This window comes from Lampetra fluviatilis, chromosome 65, assembly GCF_964198595.1.
Source record: "Lampetra fluviatilis chromosome 65, kcLamFluv1.1, whole genome shotgun sequence".
In the NCBI taxonomy this organism is placed as follows: Eukaryota; Metazoa; Chordata; class Hyperoartia; order Petromyzontiformes; family Petromyzontidae; genus Lampetra; species Lampetra fluviatilis.
The window spans coordinates 525,648-549,837 of record NC_136339.1 but is presented as its reverse complement, the minus strand read 5'-3'; the positions used below and the strand labels follow the sequence as shown (position 1 = coordinate 549,837).

Genomic DNA, 24,190 nt, shown 5'->3' with positions numbered 1-24,190 from the left:
TAATTAGATAATCTATCGAAATTTAAAGAAATCTAAATGATTTAACCGTTCGGATAGCTACCGCCTTAGTGCTACGTGGAAACGAATAATCAAATAATACATTATTTAAATGCATGCCTATAAAGGGAACCATACTTCAATAGGGATTACCGTTCGTACGGCTATTTTAATACACACAATAGACATTAAGAACAAGATCAAAAAGCTCACATAATGCACATGCATAATGTACGTTGACTCATTAACCCCCCCCTCCCCACTTTGCGCAAGAGCGCAGAAGTGTGGTCACCACATCTACGCCTCTATATACGGAACGAAACAGTTACACTTCTCCGCAAATCTGGCTGTTGCCTGATGAAGCGAGTTGTAATTACTGGCAAAACGTCGTACTCAGATTGTAAATGTTGTGGCTTGGCTCTCCAACACACTGGTGTAGTGTACTTGTGACGAATTGACATGTTCTGTTCACGTGATAACCCTTACTATTTGGCTGAGTCGGGTGATGGCGGGTTTTAATGACACATTTATATATTTACGCGAACTAACCCAAAAAACCTCAGTAATGGATGATATTGGTCACGAAAGTCTACGTGTTAAACAAGACAAGTACTGTCAGTGAGCACCTATGAAGGTCGGCATGGCACACGAGGGGTTGGGTGACCGCTTTTTTCTCCCCAGTGGCGATGTTTACACACTGCACCAGTTACTCATTTAAGGCTGAGTCGACCTTGTGGAAACCCAGGACCAGTTCAGATATTCGTCACTGGTGTTGCCCGTGAGCGGGAATCGAAACTCGGGTGGCTGGGTTTGTAGCACAGCGTGCTAATACACACATATACTTGTCCCCCGTATAGTTGGTAGTGTGTGTATAAGTTTGGGTTTATCGCCTCTGTAAGGCGAAATTGTAAAACTTTGGAAAGGCCCAAAAATACTTCTTCTATAATGGGGGTCTACGACAACAGACAGACCAAACGACCACTTGCATGAACACGAGACCGAGTCCAGTCCCAGCCAGGTTTTTTTTTAAATATATGTAACCTCATCTCTGGAATTGTCACAGTCCAAATGTAAAGTAAACCGCAAAAAAAAAGTTATACAAACAAAATCTCAGTTGCATTTGTCTCAAACCGCTGTTCTATCAAGATAATCAGATTCCAGGGCAAAGGTCAAGGAAAAAAGTAACTAAGGTCTGCAACATGAATATGCAAGTATTTCTAGGAATCACATGCCAATGAAATAACCTAAGTCACATTAACAGTAGAAAGTTACTGATCACGTTATAATGAGATCAACACGTTATGAATCATGATGAAAAAATAAGATTTGTTTTACCCTTTCTGGCAATTAAACAGCAGGTGTTAAGATATTCAAACACCACATAGATACATTTTGCAAGACATCAAGTCTGCATTAACCACACATACTTGTGGCAATATATGCAAACAAACATGCTCCCCGTGGTCGCATGTATTTTTATCCGGGTCCTTCAGGTTTTCCCTCCACATTTAGAAACATGCGTTCAGAGTATTTGGCTGCTACAAATATGCACACGATAAGCCACTTTACTGAGCTATCATTTGTGGCCAGGTCACTTATGAAAAATACCTACATATCCCAGTAGTGAACCTTACCTGGTAAAATAAACATTGTTTAGTTTTAGTTTAGTTTATATTCTTCCACCAGAAGACTATGACAAATATCTACTTCTGGAGGTTATGTGTTTATTTATTTATTTACATTAACTTTACTGACATACAAGGACTGTCTTACATCTCTAGACAGGTAGGGCACTACACCTACACAGGTTGTTGGGGCGAGGGTTACGAGCGATGACGTATGAAGCTTGGCACAAAATACGAGAGGCTAGTATGGTGAACAAAGAGCAGAATATTAGGTTTTACTAATAACTCCTTAAACCCAATTGGAACAAATCTGCCATATGAACCTATTGTAGTTAAGGATTTTATTTTAATTCGTAAGACCTACTACCCAAGTATAAAACTCCTCACCACTCAAAAGATCATGTAATCAGAGTTAGTCTATGTGACATAAACGCCCAAAAAAGTCTACAATGTTCACACAAAAAATACACTTTCCAAAGTGAAGGTCAACACAAATCTGTCATTGAAATGTAATTCCCATCATGGTTCAATAATTTTATGAGGAATGAATCATCTGTCACCTACAATTCTTTTAAGATTTTCACTTCTGCAAATTGCAAAATCTTCTACAATTTACAGGATTTGTCAATTACGGGAGGGCGGATTACTGGCGGTTCGACTGAAGTGATAATTGTTGGCATTTGAATCAGGCTTTGGCTATATTGCTCGAGAAGTGAATGAGTGAGGTGCAGGTATTGTGTGGATCACCACATTCAGTCCGCTGAGCTGCTGAGTGACGTTGAGCAGAAGCACGGTGACAAGCTGCCACCTCGTTCCGCGGTCCCTCATCACATCCCACACGGACCGGGGCCCCCCCCCAGACATCTGTTCCTGCTCCGCTCTCATGGCCAAAAGCTCCTCATCCAGTTGGTGCTCCAGGGGAGAACTGCCAGTGCCCTGACCAATATCAGCGCTGTTACCATCACCACCACCAGCAGCAACATCACTACAGCTGCCACCACCATTACTGCCATCGCCATCACCACCACGTAACCATGCGAGCACTGCAAAGAGACAAGAACACACATTTAAGTTTTGTGACTTCCGCATGATTTTAGAATATTTGGCCTAGAGCTGGGATGAGTCAGTTAAAGAGATTCAACAAATATGTTTCCATGGTAGATCACTCGAGCCCCTTTAAAATTGGGCGACTGACCCACACCCTGCCTCCCAAAGGCAGGAATCCTCCTACAAGCCATGCCTAGTGTGGCCTATAGCTTGTAGTGGGTATCCTGTGGCGACCTCTGTGTGTGGGCATGAATTCTTGTTTTAACCATTTACAACTACAATTAGTACCATTTGTTCTGTGTGTGTGTAGTAAAGGGGGTCACCTTAATTCTGGTAAAGTTGATAAAATATTAATTAAACTGTTGTGTAAAGTTTTGCTATTCGGGTGTCAACTTTTAGAAAATTTGACACTTTGATAAAACGGTTGTTGCCCAAAATGTGGAGACACAAATCAGCACAAAAAATCTCGTCTCTGTATTCTCGCCCTGCTCCTAAGCCAATATTCCTGCCCTGGTATCTCATCATGGCCTACACGCATACCAGTCCTGCTCATTATTATTGCTGCTATATAAATATTTCCAAGGACAGATGCTTGCTGAAACGCATTACAGAATACAATCAACGCAATGCTAACAGACTTCTCAATGTGCACTGTTATGACAGAAAGTCACACGAGGAGATTAAATAATGGCCTCATAAAAGAGTACACCCTGACTCCGGCATTATTCAACCTTTACATCAGTAACATTTTATCAAGAGTCTCGCAAAATAATTTATGCAGAAGATATTGCACTGGCTAACCCAAGTCTCTACTTGCGAGAAAGCGGAGAGAACCCTGGAGGTGGACCTAACAATGCTAGAAAATTACTTCAAAGCATTATGCTTGAAGCCGAATGCAGGGAAAACATCAGTATCCTCCTTTCAATTGAGAAAAAAAATGAAGGATCGAGGCCACTCAAGGTAAATTCTGTGGTGCCCTTCGTAACCATGACCACAGACCCAGATACCTCGGAGTCGCCCTTGACTGGACTCTCACGCTGTCGCCATCACCTCAAAGCCTCTAGCAAGAAGATTAAATACAGAGTCAACAGCATCCAAAAGCTAGCATGGAATTCCTGGGGATGTAATACAGGGATGTTTTAGAGATCAACGTGGCAGAAAATCGCACTAAGCATGTCTGGTGCAACAGCTCTCACATTGGGCTCGTTGGCACTAAAATCAATGCTGTGCTGGGTGTGGGCAGTGGCTCCCGAATATCTATAACCACTGCAGTGGCTGTCAGTGCTCGCAAACATCCCACTATTATCCATAATAATATGTTGGGTTAGATCGCGTAAATATAAATGTGTTGTTAAAACCCACCAACACCCGACACAGCCAACTAGTAAGGGTTGTCACGTAAACAGTACATGCCAATTCGTCACTCGAACAGCACACTGGTGTGTTGGAGTACCAAGCCACAACATTTACAATCTGAGTACGACATTTCGCCAGTAATTACAACTAGCTTCATCAGGCGACAGCCAGATTTGTGGAGAAGTCTTACTGTCCCACTATCAATAATCTGATGGGATGATGGAACACTTAAGGAGCATTTTTTAAAGATCTTGCATATCGACACGAAATCTCCACCACCCTCCCATCGGAAATAGAGACTTGGACTTGGGGCCTGCCACCCAATGGCACAAGATGTCGGAAAACAGAGGTTTTCCAAACAAGAACCTTACTGAATAATTGGTAAAGGAACAGCCTGGTTTATCTCTGCCCCAACGACAGTGGACCACTCTCAACCTTGTCCGAACACATGAAAGGTGTGGATAGTTCCTTTCTGATGCCGAGAGGTTGTTGCATGCCTTAATTTAATCAAGGTTGGCTTACTGTAACGCCTTGCTTGCTGGCGTTTCTAAAAATATTTAAATAGATTACAACATATTTAAAACTCAGCTGCCCGGCATTTAACCAGATCTAAATAGTATGACCATATTGCTTCTATTATTTCATACCTGTACTGGCTGGCTCCCTGTAAAATACAGAATCGACTTCAAGATCATTCTTCTCACGTTTAAGGCCTTGAATGTGCTGGCTCCTAAATATCTGCAAAAAATTTAGATCAGCTTATTCTGGTTTACTCATCATTCCAAAGGCAAGACTGGTGGTTTTAAATGGGGGATGGAGCGTTCTGCAGCCAGGATCCACATTTGTGGAATCCCCATCCTTGTTCTATTGGGGATTCTGAGTCTGTTTCACTTTTTAAATCACGCCCTAAAACTCACCTATTTTTACAGGCTTTCCCCGTAACTTAAGATTTGAGAGCCAATGCTTATGCATTGGCTTTTCCTGATGTCCGAATATATCACTGTTTCATTACTATTTGCTTTTGCATAGTTTGTTCATTGTATTGCCAATTGGAGCATAGTTGTCATTTAATATTGTTATTATCAGCTATTATTTCGCTTAGATGTAATCTACACTCGTGAGTTTATTTTTTTCTGTGCTTTGAGATATTTCGATATGAAAGGCGTTTCATAACATAGAGGTTAGGATTATTATTATTTTAAAATCAAGGATTAAATCAAACTGCAAATGCAGTGAAGTGCAAACCATGAAGGGTCTCACTGATGACTGTCCAATGCAACGAGCTACATTCTCGTAGAATAACAGGACTCCACTCAGCCACCCGAGATGCTATGAAATGGCTTATAAAATAAATAAATAATACGAGTATAGCCTGTGACTTTTTTCAAACGCTATACGAAAGAATAGTTTTTTAAAAGAGAGTATTGAAAAATAAGAATAGATTTAACCCTTTCTGACAATAAAACATGAGGTGTTAAGATGCTCAAAGACCAAATAGATACAGTTTGCAAGGCATCAAGTCTGCATTAACCACACATACTTGCGGTGTACATGCAAACAAAATATGCTCTGATAATATATGTATTTCAATTTAAAGCTTTCGTGACCGCAGGGATTCGTCTTCTTGGTTCTTTCGGTAAAGTCACGTAGAAGGGAAGTAATAAAATAATAAAAATAAAACATAATAAAATATTTTTTACGACGTTTCGGTCACAACGCAAGCAGCCATCTTCAGGTGAAAACCAGGTCTGTCGAGGCGACAGCGTCTGAATGAAACAGCACACGTGCTTGGAGCATATATATAAGCTGGGTTGGAAGGGGGGAAAGGGCGCATTGACAAAAGAATATGCATATCAAGAGGAATTTAGCATATTTATGGGAAATGCAGGTATGTGATTAGTACTACTTCTGCCCGTGCATTATGCAGGATTAGCAGCATCAAAGGGAGGGGATATGGGAATGCAGGTATGTGATTAGTACTACTTATGCCCGTGCATTACGCAGGATTAGCAGCATCAAAGGGAGGGGATAGGGGTAGCATTAATAAAGGGAAGGAGTGTTAATAGTATGTAGCTGCAGTAACTAAAACCACCACGTAAACAACTAAAGTATAAACTACATAGTATCATCAGTAAACTAAATTACTAACAGTAAGTAATACATTACGTCGTAAAAAATACATAATATGCTTCCATCTAAACTGTATTCTCTTACATCTGCCACGGCTGAGAGTCTACACCGTATTATATATGTAATGTAGTAACTCGGCGGGAGACGACTTCACGGGTAACACACTCTTTATTTTATCAAACTCGTTCACAGGTGACTAACACCTACTTTGTATCTCGGGTGACAAACACCCACTTAGTATCTCGGGTGACAAACACCCACTTAGTATCTCGGGTGACAAACACCCACTTAGCTACTTGGCGACTAACGCCCACTGAGCTACTCGGATGACCAACATCCACTTAGTATCTCGGGTGACAAACACCCACTTAGCTACTCGGCGACTAACGCCACTGAGCTACTCGGATGACCAACATCCACTTAGCTACTCGGCGACTAACGCCACTGAGCTACTCGGGACACTCCCTGCCCGGGGTATCCGTCTCGACTGTGGGTCCCCAGCCCGACCCACGGGGGCGTCGGACCCCAGGTCCCACAGCCTCGCCTCCGAGCCACACAGGGCCCCGGTCCCCACAAGGACGGCGGGACTAGGGGTCTCGGGGCACTAGGTCTTCAGCTCCGTCTTCGGGTCTTCAACTGGGTAACTCTCCCCGAGTGCTCTCGCGCGTCCCCCTTTATACCCCACCTGCGGACGTCGCTGCGAGCACCCACTTATTCGACCAATCGCTGGGCGCTGGCTACGATCCTCTTTTCCCACATCTCATCGTGCCTCACCACCCACGCCGCGCCGCCCCGTCATCTGTCACTCCCGGCGCGCGCGTCCACACCACGCCCACAACGCGTGCCCAACCCCGCACCCCGCGCCGCCCCGTGATCCATCACTGTCACAGTCGGCGCACGTCAATACCACCACTACATCACCCCCTACCACATAGCTCGCAGCCGACCCGGCTGCTATAAAAATATACAAACCGCCCTGTGTGCCCCGTAACACAACACAACAACTAACGTAACAACACAACACGACGCGAACACTACCATCCGCAACCATCAACCAATGCCACCGCGACAATAGAACAATATATACAAACCGGCGAGTGACAATAGCAATGTGTATGCAGAAAGGAAAATAAATGGAAATTTTTTTTTTTCTTTCGACTCGTGCAGTGTCCCATCCTTTCCGAGCGTCCCTACAACGGGACATTACCCCGGCAGAGGGGAACACCGGGCGAGCTCGGTGTTGAGAAAAAAACGTCTTCATGAAAATTGTTGTGCCCTAGCCCGAGTCCGCCTTGCCGGTCCGTCGTACGGCACCAGACGCGGTTGAACGTCCGGTGGTGCCGGCGGTTCAGAAAGACATCGGCCAGGCACCGAGGACCCGTGCGTGCCGCGGGGTTCAGGCTCCCGACGGTCAGCAGCCGTCAAGCCCGAGGCACCTGGGGGTGGGTCAGGTGGAAACACGTGAGGAGCAGCCTGCGACACCTCCCTCCCCGAGTCGACGGTCACATCACACGCCCGGTCGTTACGGCACAGAACGGGGTCACACGGTGCCGTATAGGGCTTCAGTCGGGAGGGGTGCACGTACCAACGGCGTTTTTCCCATTTAATCTGTATACTCTGGGGTCGTGCAACCCGCACAATTTCCACCGGTCCCCTCCAAGGTCTCAACAACTTGGGGGACGTAGCCAACGGTGCATGTGGACAATGCAGCCAGGCCTTATCGCCTGGTTTCCAATCATGCGTATGCACCCTCCGCCCATGCAATCTCTCGTTCGCAATTTGCCGCGACCGCGAATTCAACCTCGCCGCCTCCCGTGCTTCAGTCAATTTGGCGATATTAAATTTGATGTGGTCTGCCAATTTAGATTTTGCACGTGGCTGGGAAATCCCCAGTTGGACGTCCATGGCCGGATCGGCCTCCCGCCCATACATAAGAAAAAATGGGGAAAACCCCGTCGCCGCATGAGGGGCCATTCGATAGGCCGCGAGTACCCCCGGCACCTGTAAGTCCCAATCAACCTGATCGTCGCAGACCTGTTGGCACAACATAGACGTAATCGTCCTGTTCAGACGCTCAACCATCCCGTCAGTCTGCGGGTGGTAGGGGGAAGTACGCACTTTCATTGTACCCAACAGGTCGCACACCTCGCGCAACAAACCGCTCGAAAAATTATTTCCTTGATCCGTCAGCAAGCGTTCGGGGGCGCCCTTGTCCAAAACATAACCCTGGACGAAGGCGTCCGCCACCGCTGCAGCCGACTGGTTGGCGAGTGGCCATGCCATGGGCCATCGGGTGAAGTATTCTACGCCAACCAGCAGGAACCTATTTCCCCTCGGTGTAGCAGGAAAGGGCCCCAAGATGTCCAACGCAACCAATTCGTTTGTGCGCGAAACTTGAATGGATTGCAGCGGTGGATTAGCTGCCAATGGTGGCGGTTTTCTTTCGGCGCACCCTACGCATCCCTTAAGAATGTTCGCCACGTCGTTACCCATCCCCGGCCAATAATAGTCTCGCTGGATTAGGGCGAGCGTTTTGTGAAAACCCAGATGCATGAGCCGTTCATGAGCTGCCAGAACGACCTTACCCCGCATAGCAACAGGCACAACGAGCACGTGACCCCGGGACATGTTGTCCCACTTCATCAAAAGGCCCTGTCTGCACACCCAGGAACCAACCCGCGCATCCCCTACCTCGGGAGCGCCAACTTTTCGACGTAGCGTAAGTAGGGAGCTGTCGGACATTTGGAGACGGCCCCACTCAATGAGGGGCAATGACAACAGCGAATCCCTCCCCGTGGGAGCGTCGACTCCCAATTGCACTTTGGACAAGTTAGCAGAACCGGCACACAACGAGTCCAACCACTCTGTCCCCTCATCACTTGGAGGATGCGACTCGACAGTGAAATCCGCTTGAGACACGAGCCGTTCCTCAACGGGTAGCGGCGCGGCGTGAGCCAGCACCGTTCCCTGCGCAATTTCGGCCGGCCGCGACCCCGTATTCAGGACCCTTACGAACGGCTCACTGTCCCCTCTCACCATGGTTTGAGCAACCGCTAAGTCGAGGCCCCTTCTGGCCCTGTTAGACGGCCCCAACGGCACCCCCTGTGCCACCGCGCCCACCTCGAGTGGCTTCCTCAACCGACGGGGTACCAACATTTTCGATCCCGGGGGCACCCTTACAGTCTGAGTTGCCAGCGCCTGCACCGTCGCACAAACCGTGCGTATTTTGGTAGGGCTCGTCAAGAACGCAAGCCGCCGACCTGACGGAAGCTCAATGCAGGCCTGATCTATGAGAATTTTGATGGGCATTTTGGACAAAAAGTCCGTACCTAGCAAACAGGGAACGGCCAGCGATGATGATACAAAAATAGGGCCCGCCAATTTGATGTCACCAATGCAAATAGTCGCCCGAATCTGGCCGATGATCCCCAGGGATCCCCCATTCGCCGCATTAAATGGCACGTCTACTGGCAGAAGGGGTCTACTTTGGATGGGAAGAATGTTATAAATAAGGTCCGAGATGATGGTGGCCGACGCACCCGTGTCAACAAGCACCCGGACCTCAACCCCGTCAATGAACCCCGTTACCACGGACGACCCGGCCGACGCAGCCACGATCCTGTGGGCCAATTCGGACCACTCGACTGCTTGCGGGCCGCGTACGGACCCCCCTCGCCGAAATGAACCCCCGGCACCCAGCCGCGAACCCCCCACCGCCAAGCGGCGACCCGAATGTGCCGTGTTTGTGGACCGAACGTGTGAGGTGCCGCGACTTGCCGGGTTTTGTTGGGATGACTTGTGGGCCTGGTCGTCGTCCCGACGTGGTCCTGTGGCGCGCTGACGCGGGGCCCGGCACCCGGCTGCGACGTGACCCCGAAGGCCGCAGTTGTAGCAGACGACGGACGTCGTTGGTTTCGGTTGCTCCAGCTTGCGGGGTGAACGTGTGGGCGAACGACCTCCCGTTCTCCACTCCCCCGGACGCGATGCAGCGAAGGCCTGCTCCTGATCCGCAGCTGGCTGAGGTTCGGCGATCGTGGCTGCCAGTACCGCGTTCCCCGCCAAATTGCAGACGACCCCCGGCCTGCGTTTGAGGACCTCGTACGCGTGAATGCTCGTGGCGATCGCCAGGGAGCAGATATCCATCTCGTCCGCCACATTGATGGGGACCCCCAACTCGTGGGCCAACGCCAGCAGCTGCTCCGTCACCATGGCGTCCTTCCCCTCCTTATCCATGCGGGGAAAAGCTGCGTCCGCCAAGGCGAGTAGTGCCGTGCGATAGGCGAGCGTCGTTTCTCCAGCCACCTTCCGCCGATCGTAGAACTGGTGGCGACACGTGGAGGGCGGTCCGAACACCTTCGCCATCAGGTGTAGTGCGGCCTGGAGCGTAGAGCGGGACGACCTTGCAGCAGATGTGAAGGCTGCAAGCGCGTCGTCGTCGAGCATCGCTGGCAACGCACGCAGGGCAGTGGTGTCGGACCACCCCGACATCTCCTGATGAGCGAGGAACCTTCGTTGGAAGGCTCCCCAGTCGCCCCCATCCGCCTTGAACGCCGACAGCGCGGGCAATCTTTGCTGGAGGACCCGATCGTCGTCGACGTCGGAGAGATTTTCCCGCGCTCCGCTGTAGTTGTGTAAAATGTCGGCTCGGTTGTCAGGCGCAAAATGGAGAGCTCCGGTGCGCGCTGATGATGTGGGCTGCGCTGAGCGGAGGTCTCCGGTCACGTGGTGTCCGTGTTTCCCGCCAATCGATGGCGGCCCCTCAAAAACGGCGGGAACTTCCAGACTTTTGGCGCGAAGCGCCTTTTGGCGGGATCCCGCCAGCCTCGCTCCTTCCTCCAACCCCGCAGCCGTTTTCTCGCCCGCTGGAACGGAGATCTCCGCCAAGATTGCAGCGGCGGCGAGCAGCAACTCCGCCAACCGGGAGTGTGCGTCCTGCAGGCTGGTGTCGGAGGCGAGCGGAGCGCCGGCCATCCCCGCGAAGGGCTGCATCGGCGGCAACTCCTCGTCCTCTCCTCCCGAGGTTGGTGTCCCCGGTACGCCGTCGTCTTCCCGACCTCGCTCGTGGGTACGGGTAGTCTTCCTAGTGTCCATTCTTCTTGAAGACAGGTTCACTTCTGACGCCAGTTGTAATGTAGTAACTCGGCGGGAGACGACTTCACGGGTAACACACTCTTTATTTTATCAAACTCGTTCACAGGTGACTAACACCTACTTTGTATCTCGGGTGACAAACACCCACTTAGTATCTCGGGTGACAAACACCCACTTAGTATCTCGGGTGACAAACACCCACTTAGCTACTTGGCGACTAACGCCCACTGAGCTACTCGGATGACCAACATCCACTTAGTATCTCGGGTGACAAACACCCACTTAGCTACTCGGCGACTAACGCCACTGAGCTACTCGGATGACCAACATCCACTTAGCTACTCGGCGACTAACGCCACTGAGCTACTCGGGACACTCCCTGCCCGGGGTATCCGTCTCGACTGTGGGTCCCCAGCCCGACCCACGGGGGCGTCGGACCCCGGGTCCCACAGCCTCGCCTCCGAGCCACACAGGGCCCCGGTCCCCACAAGGACGGCGGGACTAGGGGTCTCGGGGCACTAGGTCTTCAGCTCCGTCTTCGGGTCTTCAACTGGGTAACTCTCCCCGAGTGCTCTCGCGCGTCCCCCTTTATACCCCACCTGCGGACGTCGCTGCGAGCACCCACTTATTCGACCAATCGCTGGGCGCTGGCTACGATCCTCTTTTCCCACATCTCATCGTGCCTCACCACCCACGCCGCGCCGCCCCGTCATCTGTCACTCCCGGCGCGCGCGTCCACACCACGCCCACAACGCGTGCCCAACCCCGCACCCCGCGCCGCCCCGTGATCCATCACTGTCACAGTCGGCGCACGTCAATACCACCACTACATATACTGCCATAGACAAACCCAACATTAAATTACATACTGTATTGCTATAAACCACATTGTAATATTACACTATGTATGATTCTACCCACCCTAATGTATATCACACTGCTGTATATTAACTATTGACTATACAGCAGTGTGATATACATTAGGGTGGGTAGAATAATACATAGTGTAATATTACAATGTATAGCAATACAGTATGTAATTTAATGTTGGGTTTGTCTATGGCAGTATATAGTACGGTGTAGACTCTCAGCCGTGGCAGATGTAAGAGAATACAGTTTAGATGGAAGCATATTATATATTTTTTACGACGTAGAATTGTAATGTATTACTTACTGTTAGTAACTCAGCTTATTGTAGAGTATATTTAGTTTACTGATGATACTATGTAGTTTATACATAGTATCATCTATGTTTACGTGGTGGTTTTAGTTACTGCAGCTACATACTATTAACACTCCTTCCCTTTATTAATGCTACCGCTATCCCCTCCCTTTGATGCTGCTAATCCTGCATAATGCACGGGCATAAATAGTACTATTCACATTCTTGCATTTCCCATATCCCCTCCCTTTGATGCTGCTAATCCTGCATAATGCACGGGCAGAAGTAGTACTAATCACATACCTGCATTTCCATTATCCCTTCCATTTGATGCTGCTAACCCTGCATAATGCACGGGCATAAGTAGTACTAATCACATACCTGCATTTCCCATAAATATGCTAAATTCCTCTTGATATGCATATTCTTTTGTCAAGGCGCCCTTTTCCCCCCTTCCAACCCAGCTTATATATATGCTCCAAGCAGGTGTGCTGTTTCATTCAGACGCTGTCGCCTCGACAGACCTGGTTTTCACCTGAGGACGGCTGCTTGCGTTGTGGCCGAAACGTCGTGAGAATTATTTTATTATGTTTTATTTGTATTCTTTTATTACTTCCCTTCTACGTGACTTTACCGAAAGAACCAAGAAGATGAATATATGTATTGTCTTTGAAACTGATCGGCTTATACCAGACAGCCTTCTTCATGACTTTGTCTCACCAGTGTCAGACCAGAGAACGCCAAAAGGCAAGAGTACAACGAGAATTGTGTTAGGTGACGTGAAGAAAAAAGAAAGGGATTATAAACATTTTAAGAGGGAGGGGTAAGGACCTCGGCGCGCCTGCTGGGGCTGCCCTCTGTCGATGAGGAGGTAGCAGGGGCTCTCGGGGAAGAAAGGAAGCACGAGCAGCTGTGTGAGCGCCGGCAGCACGGGGAGCGCCAGTACCACAGCCCACAGCTGCTGCTGCCCTCCCAGCACCTCCCTGCAATAGACATATATAAACATCATGGGAGCTCTTTTGCCAGTCCCAAAATATAATAATAGGGTTTTCTCCTTTTTTCTGGCAACAAAACAGGTGTTAAGATGTTAAAACACCAAACTGAAACCTTTAACAAGTGTAGTGTCGTGCAGAATCACTCGGTCAGACACGTTGTTGAAGCCACCTGCTTACACTTAAATACTCTCTCTCGCACCAGTTGTAGGCACTACTATCTCTGTCTATACGGTCACTTTGTTAACCAACTTGCCCTATCTACTTTACACCTCGCTGACATGCCTGTGGCAGAAATTCCTCTCAGCAGCTCCGCACTCACAGCTCCGCACACACACACAGCAGCTCACGCAGAGCTTGCACACAGTCCCGCTCATATTTGTACACAGTCGTGCTCACACAGAGCTCGCACACAGCAGCGCTCACACAGAGCTCGCACACAGCAGCGCTCACACAGAGCTTGCACACAGCAGCGCTCACACAGAGCTTGCACACAGTCGTGCTCAAACAGAGCTTGCACACAGTCGTACTCACACAGAGCTTGCACACAGTCGTGCTCACACAGAGCTTGCACACAACAGCGCTCACACAGAGGCTTCGCTCACACAGAGGCTTCGCTCACAGAGAGCTGCTCTCCTTCTGCTCCGCTGCACTCGCCTACATTCCCTCAGACCTACTCACTCATCCAATCCAGGCGGGGGGATAAACAATCACTCGCCCGTCGACTCGTGAGGGTTGAGGTCCGTCCCTTGCTTGAGCGGCAGCGGCGAGATGTCTTCACCTTGGTCCCAGAACCCGAACTTCTGCTTGAAGGCCACATGAAATGTGGAACGCTCGCTGGCAGTAGGTCACGGGACAGACCCAGGTGCCGTGGGTTTACTGCCTTACATGACTTGCCGATGCACCACCTGTACTGCCTACTGTGCAAACTTGCTGTGATTTATCCGCCTGGCGCTCTGCTCATTGTTGTGAGCATCGCTCCTCTGTCGTCCGTTGTTGCTGGAGGGCGACTGCCTCCAACTGCCCAGTATCATCCTTCACGAGCCTCCTCTACAGAGGTTGATCTTAACGCCGCTGGTACCAGTAATTGGCAAGTCCACTCAGCTCCACATCGTCTCGTGCCACATCATTCTATGTCTTCTCTAGTTCATGTCCCTCTATATAGCCGAACAAAAGCTGTTTGGGCATGTGCTGGATGGGGATGCGGGCTACATGACCCAGCCAACGCAGCCTTGCCTGTGAGAGGAGCCCACCGATGGGACTGTGTCCAGATCTTTCAAGAATTTGTGAGCTCCTCACACATTCCAGCCTGGATAAAGCAAGGATGGATCATAGGCAGGCCAGCCTGAATGTTTCTAATTGGCATATATGTTACATTAGGGAGGTCCACGATTCACAAGCTTAGAGAAGGGAGGGCATGACCCTGGCCGTGAAGACCTGAAGCTTCTTGTGGAGCGACAGACCAGGTAGCTTCCACACAGCGTTACACTGCCAATGAAAAGACAATGCCACTTCACTGATATGGAGTGAGACCTCTGCTGTCAAACCGGAGCTGGTCATGAGCACACTGCCCAGGTATGGATGGAAACTTCTCCACTCTCTCCATAACTGCCCCGCCAATAGGGAGTTGAAGGGGTGGAGTGTTTGATGACACAAAATACCCAGGCAGGTGCTTAGTTTTGGAGGGGCTGATGATAATAATAATGCAATTCAGAATGCGCGCAAATTTGCGGACGTAATGGCCGCAAATCAGAGGCATGGAGCCAAGCTCAGAGTTACTCGAAAGCATGGTTGTAGAGGTGAGTTTTTAAGTGTCTCTTGAAGGAGACGATTGAGGTGATGCTGCGAATGTCCAGAGGGATTGCGTTTCAGACTGCCATCGAGAAACGGCGCATAGACGTGACCATCCTGGATCTTGGTATCAAGAGGAGGTCGTGAGTCGCACTGCTAAGGCATCTTCCGTGTACTGTGCTGCAAGTCGTCAATAATGAAGAGAGGTACGGGGGACAGGCAGTTGTGAAGGCATGGTGGCAGAGGCAGGCAATCTTTATGTGACTCTGCTGGCAATGGGTAGCCAGTGGAGGGCAAGGAGACAGGCAAGTGAGTCGAGACGGGGATGAGTGCAGCCAATGACGACGCGTGCTAGGTTGTTTTGTAATCTTTAAAGTTTTTTTAGGTTGCCAGAGGAGGACCGGACCAGCATGCTCCAACAGCACATCCAACTCCTTCTCTGAGTGAGCAGCAATCACCAGATCATCAGCATAAATAACATGGTTGACCAATAGAGAGATATTTCTCGACTGCACTAGGCATCAGTCAGTCTCCCATTGTATCTGTGCCAGATGGAGATTTCTTTGCTACAGCCGTGGTAACCTCGAACGAAGTGGTAAAAAATGTGTTAATGTCAGAACCAGATGATACCCCTGCCGCACTCCAAGATGAATAGAGAATGGCTCGGACTCCCGGCCACGTTGCTTTACCTGGGCCTGCTCACCATCATGAAGGTCCTTAATGATTGTGATCAGAGAGTCAGGGACTCCAAAAGCACGAAGGAGAACCTAGAACCCAGGCATAGTGATGGTATCATAGGCCTTGACCAGGTCAATAAAGCAGAGATGTAGGTCTTGTTGGAATTTCCTACACCTCTGCTGTAACAGACAGACAGAAAATATGGCATCTGTGCAGGACCGCCCTTTCCTGAAACCGCATTGGGGCTCCACAAGCCTCTCCTCAGCGTGCCTAACAAGGCGATGTTGAATAATCCTTGCCAGGACCTTTCCTGGCACACTAAGGAGTGAGATGCCCATGTAGTTGTTACAGTCTATGTGGTCCCCCTTCTTAAAGAGGGGGACCACCAGGCATCCTTCAAATCCTGCAGAACCCATCCAGTGGTCCAGACTATTGTTATGATGTCATATAGGGCAGTCTGTGCACAAACGCCACCCTCCCTCAGCATTTCGCTTGGGCAATCATCTCTGCCCGGTGCCTTTCCTGGTCTCAGACTTCAGTACTTCCTCAACAGATGGCACCTCAGCCAGCCACTGACAGGGGGTGACTTCTTCCAATATTTGAGGCACCGCAGCCTCAGCAGGGTCATCCCCACTTTGTGCCACGATGTTTTCCTGGCTGAGGGATTTCTCCTCCCCTAGGACCTCACAGAAATGCTCAGCAAATCTGCAAACCTGTACCTGGGGGTCGGAGATTGGATCACCGTTTTTTCCCCTAATGATGGTAATAGGTGTGGCGCTGCAGGTTACTTTTAATGGAGTTAAATAGTGATTTGTGATCCGGGGCCACCGAGGCAGACTCCATCTCCTCAGCAACCCGCCACCACCACCCATCCTTGCAGCGCCTAATGGCTCTCCAAACCTCCGAGCGAAGGCTGCGGTAAGCCTCCTCATTCTCTGACATGGGATGCTGTAGCCGATGAGAGTGGACCTGTCGCTTTTTATCAGCCAGCCTGAACACCTCCTCTGTCAGCCAGGGTGTCTGGGGAGGGCTGGACCGCGTACCCAACGCAGCAATTGCAGCTGCACGAGACACAGTCCTAAATCTCGCCCATTTACCCTCGACATCAGGAGGAGTGGGGGACGATGCCAACCCCAGCCGCAAGTGATTATGAAATTCTCGCTTGCAACTTTCATCAGCAAACTGAGACCAGGCCACTTTAGGTTGGAATGGGGTCCTGGGTGTACACCCACCACCGGAGTGGAAGAATGGCAGGCGCATCTTACAGATGACTAGTCGATGGTCAGAGGGCAGATCAGCTCAACGGTAGGCCCTGGTGTCAAGGACATGGGGTCGCATCCGCGGTCAGTCACTATGTAGTCCAGCAGATGTTCTTGCTTGGACTCGGCATGCATCTATGATGTTGTGTGGATGCGCCAATGCCGGAAGAACGTGTTGGTAATTACAAGCCCATGGGCTGCACAAAAATCTAACAGCCTCCTACCGTTGTTATTGAGCTGATCTGGCCCATGCCCTCCAATCATTCCAGACCAGGTGCCAGCATCATGACCAACTCGGGCATTGAAGTCACCCAACAGGATGACTTTATCCCGAGTGGCCACTTAGCCAGCACCTGTGACAGGAGGTCATAGAAGGCATCCGACTCATCGGCTCTGCCTGCATCCCTCCACGGATGTTCGTCTTCGGTGGGGGGCATAAGTAACCACGACCACCACTCCTCGCCTCCGGTTGATGGGGAGGTGAGCTCGAAAAAGCCTGGGGCTTACAGCTTCCCAAACATCACCGCCATGCTCCCACACCCCCTTAATTATTTTGTTCAGAAGAAGAGCCACTGTCTACTCCTCATGGTCACTGGCGCCAGAGTCAGTCCACCGGACCTCCTGAAAGCCACAGAGATCCAGCCAGTACCGGGCGAGCTCCCGATAGAGGAGTGGCAGCCTCTCCTCTGCAGTGAGCTTTCGAACATTCCACATAATTACACTCATACAGTGACACACATACTCACAGTGATACTCACATATACAAAACAAAACTCGTACAGTAAGGTCTCGACATTCGGGAGGGTTAGGTTCTTGAAAACATGCGCGAAAGTAGAATTCACAAATATAGGTAGGATTATGTTTATATAGGAAAAATGTGGTTTGCTTTCTGTGTCCGACTGAACGTAAAGGAGAAATTAATACTATTTGGTTCTTTCGGTAAAGTCACGTAGGTAGAAAAATTATAGATCACGACGTTTTGATCGCAACACAAGCAATCGTCATCAGGTGGAACAACCACAGCACCTGGAATGGTATATTCTACAAACAAAATGAGGGTACCCCAATGGGTTCTCCCTTATCGCCAGTGGTAGCGAATGTTTTCATGGAGAAATTTGAGACAGATGCCATCCAGACATTCACCCTATGTCCTTCCTTGTGGAAGAGATACGTAGATGACACGTTCGTCATCTGGCCACATGGCCTGCCAGCACTGAACCAATTTCTCAACCACATCAATTCCATACACCCATCTATCAAATTCACCATGGAAGTGGAAAAGGATGGCAAGCTACTATTACTGGATGTTTGATCGAGAAGAGACCTGATGGCTCGTTGGGGACACTCTATCGACAGGAAAGCCACCCACACGGATGCCTATATAAAGCCTGACTCCCACCACCATCCAGCCCAGAAGAATTCCCTCATCAAAACACTACACCATAGGGCCCATTGCATCTCCGACCAGCATCACCTAGCCAGAGAGTAGGAGCACGTACACCAAGCTCTCAGGATGAACGGATACTCGGACCATACAATCCACAAAGCTGTCTCCCCAGACATGGGGAGACAACCATCTGAGGATCCAACCAAAACCATCACTTTGCCATACATAGCAGGGGTTACCAAAACTATTTCCAAAATCTTAAACAAACACAAGATCCAGGTTCGTTTCAACACAGTACACAAAATCCGTGATTTGATCCCATCTGTAAAGGATGTGATTCCTGATATGCAATACCCGGGTGTCTACAAACTGAGTTGTGGCTGTGGCAGCAGTTACATTGGGGAAACGAAACGACATGTCTCGGACCGCATTCCCGAACACAAGGCAGATCTGAAACACGGGAGGACCAATATCTCTGCCGTTGCTGATCATTGTTTTAACGCAGTGGGTTCACACGAAATTGACTTTTCCAAGACGAAGGTATTCTGCAAACCCACCGGCTATTATCAGAGATGTGTTCATGAAGCCATCCAGATATATAAACAGACACAACTTCAACCGAGAAAATAGATACAAACTGAGCAATCATTGGAAGGATGTTATTAACCAGGTAAAGGCTTAACTGACTGTGCTTCCATCCTACCTGCCCATGTCAGCTGTTATTTACGAATCTCTGTGTGTCTTTCTATCTCTCTGTGCATTTCTTTCCAATCTCTACTCCAGTGACCCGGGTGCTGCTGCGGGGTCCACTTTCTGCCCCGCCTCCTCCCCCGCCCCTTCTCTCTCCCCCCCTACTGCAGTGGTCTATATAACCTCGTGCCAAGGCAGATCTCTCGCCTACTTCAGCAGTTTTTTCTTGATGTGGTTGTCCCACCTGATGACGATTGCTTGTGTTGTGATCGAAACGTCGTGATCTATTATTTTTCTACTTACGTGACTTAACCGACAGAACCAAAGAGTATGTGGATGATAATGTTCGAGTGTCAGACTGTGGTGTTACTCAGGCACCGGGTTAGGGAGAAACTGCAGCTAATAATAGAGAAACGTCACAGGCAGAGAGTGGCAGAAGGCATAGAGCGACTGAGTCAAACAGTTGTAAGAAATGCCTCGGATACAAATGTACATTGTTGGGGCTTCTGGGGATATATAAGGAGGGTATTTTAAGTGGCAAAAACCCAGGGAAGTAGGTTGCTGACCGATATGACTCAAATTAGCTGGGGGAAATCAATAAGTGTGAGAAAGGAACATAGGGAAATGTAGAGCTTATGGGGGTGTTGGACGAGAGACTGAGAGCTGTGCTGACCAAGATGCTGGCAGTCGCAGGCAGCGGGACTGAAAAAGACCGATAGCGTTAGCTATAGCTTTAGTGTGCAGGTTGTGATCTGCATTGGCACTTACCAGAGTTGAGTGAGTGGAATGGAACATTTTATGAAAAGTGGGCACAAAGACATAACAATTGAGTTATATTAAAAACAGAAGCACAGCAAGATAGGGTCATGCCGACCTAAGTTACGACAAAGAAGCACACACACGTTAACTTTGTACTTAAGGGTCGCTGTGCACGCATCTTAATAATTAACTATAACCACTGTCACATATAGCATAAACCGACAGCTGCACCGTTCTAATTGGCATGCATTTGTATACTATTGGTCAACTGTCATCAAGCTGTAATTGCTGCCACGTCCAAATGCAAGCTTCAACTCGCATTATTGGCCAGCTGCAAACGCATACCAGACGGGTGGGCCGTGAGTGGGATACATTGATTAATGGAATGGTTTTAAGGGTTCAAAGCCTTGAAAATCTAAGCACACACGGAGGCTCAGTTAGAGATGGTTGGAAGATTGAGAGTTTGATTGTTTAATAGCTAAAAATCGGTTGAGAAGGTTCGATCAAAGCTTGGGATGGGTATATAAGGCATCGAGAGGGAGGAAACAGAGGTGGGTGAGCTCTCGTGTGTCTAAAGCCTCGAGTGTGCATTGCCACAGTGGAGTCCTCCTTTACACTTTTAGTTTATTATGTTGTTAGTCTTTATTTTATTGCGTATAGTTGTACTCTAAATATGTTTGGGAAATTAATTTAGTCCTGCATACTGGATTCCAGCTATCACTACTACGTGTCTGCTGTGAAGTACAATCTCGTTGAATGACCATCCACCTCAGAAATGTGGACACAAGGCACTTACGACACACTTACAGTGTACACAAACACATAGCATATACTCACACATGCCACATACACGTGTAGTGACTTATTACGTCACTACCGTGTTGAGTCTGTACACACACATGACGTCACTACTTTGGGGAAATAGGAATGACGTCACGGCCAGGTCGGGGAGTGTGGAGGCTGTCGATCAGTGCCACGGGGTTGTGTCAGGCCGTGGCACTCTGTGTGAACCCAGCCGGACACGTGACCGAATCAAGGTGGGGGCCCCAGGGGGACCTTGGGGGTCGTGTGGCCAGAAGCAGAGCTTTCTCGAGGGTTCGAGAAGGGGGGCGTGGCCTGGGTGTGACCTGGCCACGCCGAGGCGCATATAAGCGGCCTCCGCACTTGGTGCGGGGCTGCTCGGGTCCAGGATGAAGATGCCTCATGAAGAGTGAAGAGACGCCTCAAGTCAGCGTGGCCAAGCAGTAGCCCTCCTGGCTTGGCCACGCCAGTTGTTACCCGAGTGTCGAGTGTTAGCGAGGTTAAGTCGGTGGTCACCACCCTATGTGTAGTGTAATTACAGGTGTGTTAATAAATAGTGTTGCCTCCCTACGAGAGTGTGTGCGCCTCTATCGAACCATTACACACGTACTCTACACTCAATGAGTCTCCCAGATCATTCTACGCTTTGCGCATCAATGAGTCGGCTTGCAACCCCCGTGCGGGAAAGGAAAATCAGGGTGCTGGGTTTATAGATAAAAGCGTTAACCACTATACTACCGCTTTCCACACTGTATAGAAACAGGCACTCGGTCCTCACCGTAGCCCGACTATCTGCCCGCAGAAGATGCCCAGGGTGAGGAAGATGGATGTGCTCATAGCGAGGGCTCCTCTCTGGTGCTGTGGGGCGCACTCGCTCAGGTACATGGGCTGCAGGCTCAGGCCCACTCCTGGATAACCCACATCAGCAGCAACAACATCATGAATAGCAGCAATAGCATTAGTAACAGAAAAAGTTATTTGTCGCAGTAATAGCATCAGTAAAAGCAGCAATTGGCATGCATAATAGCATACGCTTTAGAGGATGTCGAAGAAAATCCTCACAATCAAAACAGTAAACTTGGCTCAAGTACATCCAGCCGTTAGAATTGTATAAGAAACCTCCCATTGGCTCCTCACAGTACTACGGGATTGGCTGAGAGGTTCGAATCTACACGTGTAAGTAGAGAAGGTTATAGAATTGGGGGGTGGGGGCATGAGCTTATATTGGTTGGCACTGTACGTAGCCAACAGTGTTAATCGGAGGTGCGGGGAAGGACAACAAACTAAACACAAAAAGTTGTTTTACAGAAATTAGTTTTCAATCTAGTTTTAAAAGTACATAGCTCCACTAGCTTTCTAATATGGGAAGGAAGACCATTTCAGACAGCCACAAAAGGGCGCGATGCAGTGACCATCTTTGTTCGATGGCTTGCCAAAAGCCGCTGTGAGGATGACCGGAATTCGCGTGATGGTTTATGTTCCTTGACAATATCAACAAGGTATTATGGTTCATTTGTGGCAAGCACTTTGTGTAATGCGACCTTATAATGTAGTCGTTCAGTAACCGGAAGCCAATGCAGCTCAGAAAACACTGGACGGCCAAGTGAATAGTGGAGTCAGAGCTGTCCCTACAGTGCAGGAGACCCTTGAACATCAGGCGGTTTACGTTCTTGGAAAGTGCCGTGAAAGCGGCTGGCACAAGGGCCAGCTGTTCAGCACACCTAAGCTGCCTGATCCTAGTCTGTGGCCTGCTGCCATCTCAAATTGACCTGCTCCTAGTTTGTGGGCTCCTGCAACCTCCAGTCTCTGGTGATTGCTGCTGCGAGCTGTTGTGGCCGCTAATTTGACTGTCCACTTGGACAGCGCACTAACACCTACATACACTAAATTAGCCAGGCCTGCTCTTTGTTGTCAGCTTTGTTGGACATCTGGTCGACATCCACTCTATTGGCCCCAATGGACTAAAATGCTGAGGTACACTCACTCCGGTATGTTTTCACTTAAACATAACATTTGCAAAAAAGTATTGGACTTGGACATATTGCATAATTGTGATTTACTGTGGCGCCATAAGTACATTCATAGGGGTTTTGGTGGAAATTACTCCCGGTCTGAAAATACTGGAAACTGGATCAAATCCTTCTGGTCTAATATACGCCGTTCAACACGTCATACTTCGCTGGAGAGGCATTGATCAGAAGTCTATACGTTACCTTTCCCCTCTACATTATGCCAATGCTACTCCTATACAAATCCGTCCGGTAACACACATAGCCAGCAATAGAAGACACGGACAGTATGAACTATCTTGTGGTGGTGGTGTTAATGTAAGTAATCGAATGTATGTTCTACTAAATGTCGCTCCCTCGCAGAGCCTGAGTAGCCCTATAAAAATGAATTGGCACTATTCAATGTCTGTTCACTCAGCAATAAATCACTCGTCATAATGACCTCATTACGGAACGTAAGCTAGATAGCATATTTTTTACAGAGACTTGGTTAAATAATGATGGGCCCGCCGTGCTGATTGAAGATACCTCCACGTGCTATAGCCTCTCATATCAGACTGCACAATTTGTAAAGCTATCACCCCAACAGTTGGGAAAGAGCCATCTGAGGACCAAATCCACACCATCACCCTTGCCATACATAGCAGGGGTCACCAAAAAGATATCCAAAATCATGAGCAAACATACGATCCAGGTTCGATTTAACACAGTACATACAATTCGTGATCTGATCCCATCTGTGAAGGATGTGATCCCTGACATGCAATACCCTGTCGTATACAAACTAAGCTGTGTCTGCTGCAGAAGTTACATTGGGGAAACTAAGCGATATGTCTCGAACCGTGTTTGTGAACATAAGGCAGATTTGAAACACTGTAGGACCATTACCTCGGCCATGGCTGATCATTGTTTTAATGCGGTGGGCTCACACGGAATTGATTTCTCTATGACGAAGGTACTTTGCAAACCCACTGGCTATCAACAAAGATTTGTTCATGAAGCCATCCACATATACAAACACAGACACCTTCATTTGAGAAGATGGGCATAAACTGAGTAATCATTGGAATAACGCTATCAACCAGTTTGTCATAACTGGCTGTGATGTTCCCATCCTACCACCTTCCGATGTTAGTTGATATTTTCGGCTCTCTGATTTTACATTAACAGGTACAATTTCCCACATTAACACAGCCACCTTGCTTGCCGAGCTCGACGTTGCTGCTCTGCGATCTTCCCATTAACATGCTAATCTCTCACATTAACATAGCCACCTCAGCGCCCTGGTCATGAACGTCGCCCTCCGATATTACATTAATAAGCTAATTTCTCACATTAACACTAGTCCTGCTCACTTCGTTGATGACCCTTGGGCTACACCCATATAAAATATTTAAAAAAGTCTGCCTCAGCAGT

General features: G+C 48.8%; 1 protein-coding gene across 1 annotated transcript in view; it reads right to left on the bottom strand.

Annotated features, from left to right (window-relative positions):
• The window catches only part of LOC144952109 (solute carrier family 2, facilitated glucose transporter member 5-like), a 53,676-nt gene that overhangs the window by 6,633 nt on the left and 22,853 nt on the right, over positions 1-24,190 (bottom strand). The window contains exons 5-7 of the mRNA XM_078882516.1: positions 21,544-21,673; positions 13,240-13,391; positions 2,370-2,665 (exon numbers count right to left, since the gene is read on the bottom strand). Of these exons, the coding sequence (XP_078738642.1) occupies positions 2,370-2,665; positions 13,240-13,391; positions 21,544-21,673 (578 nt within the window). The remainder of the gene's footprint in view (positions 1-2,369; positions 2,666-13,239; positions 13,392-21,543; positions 21,674-24,190) is intronic.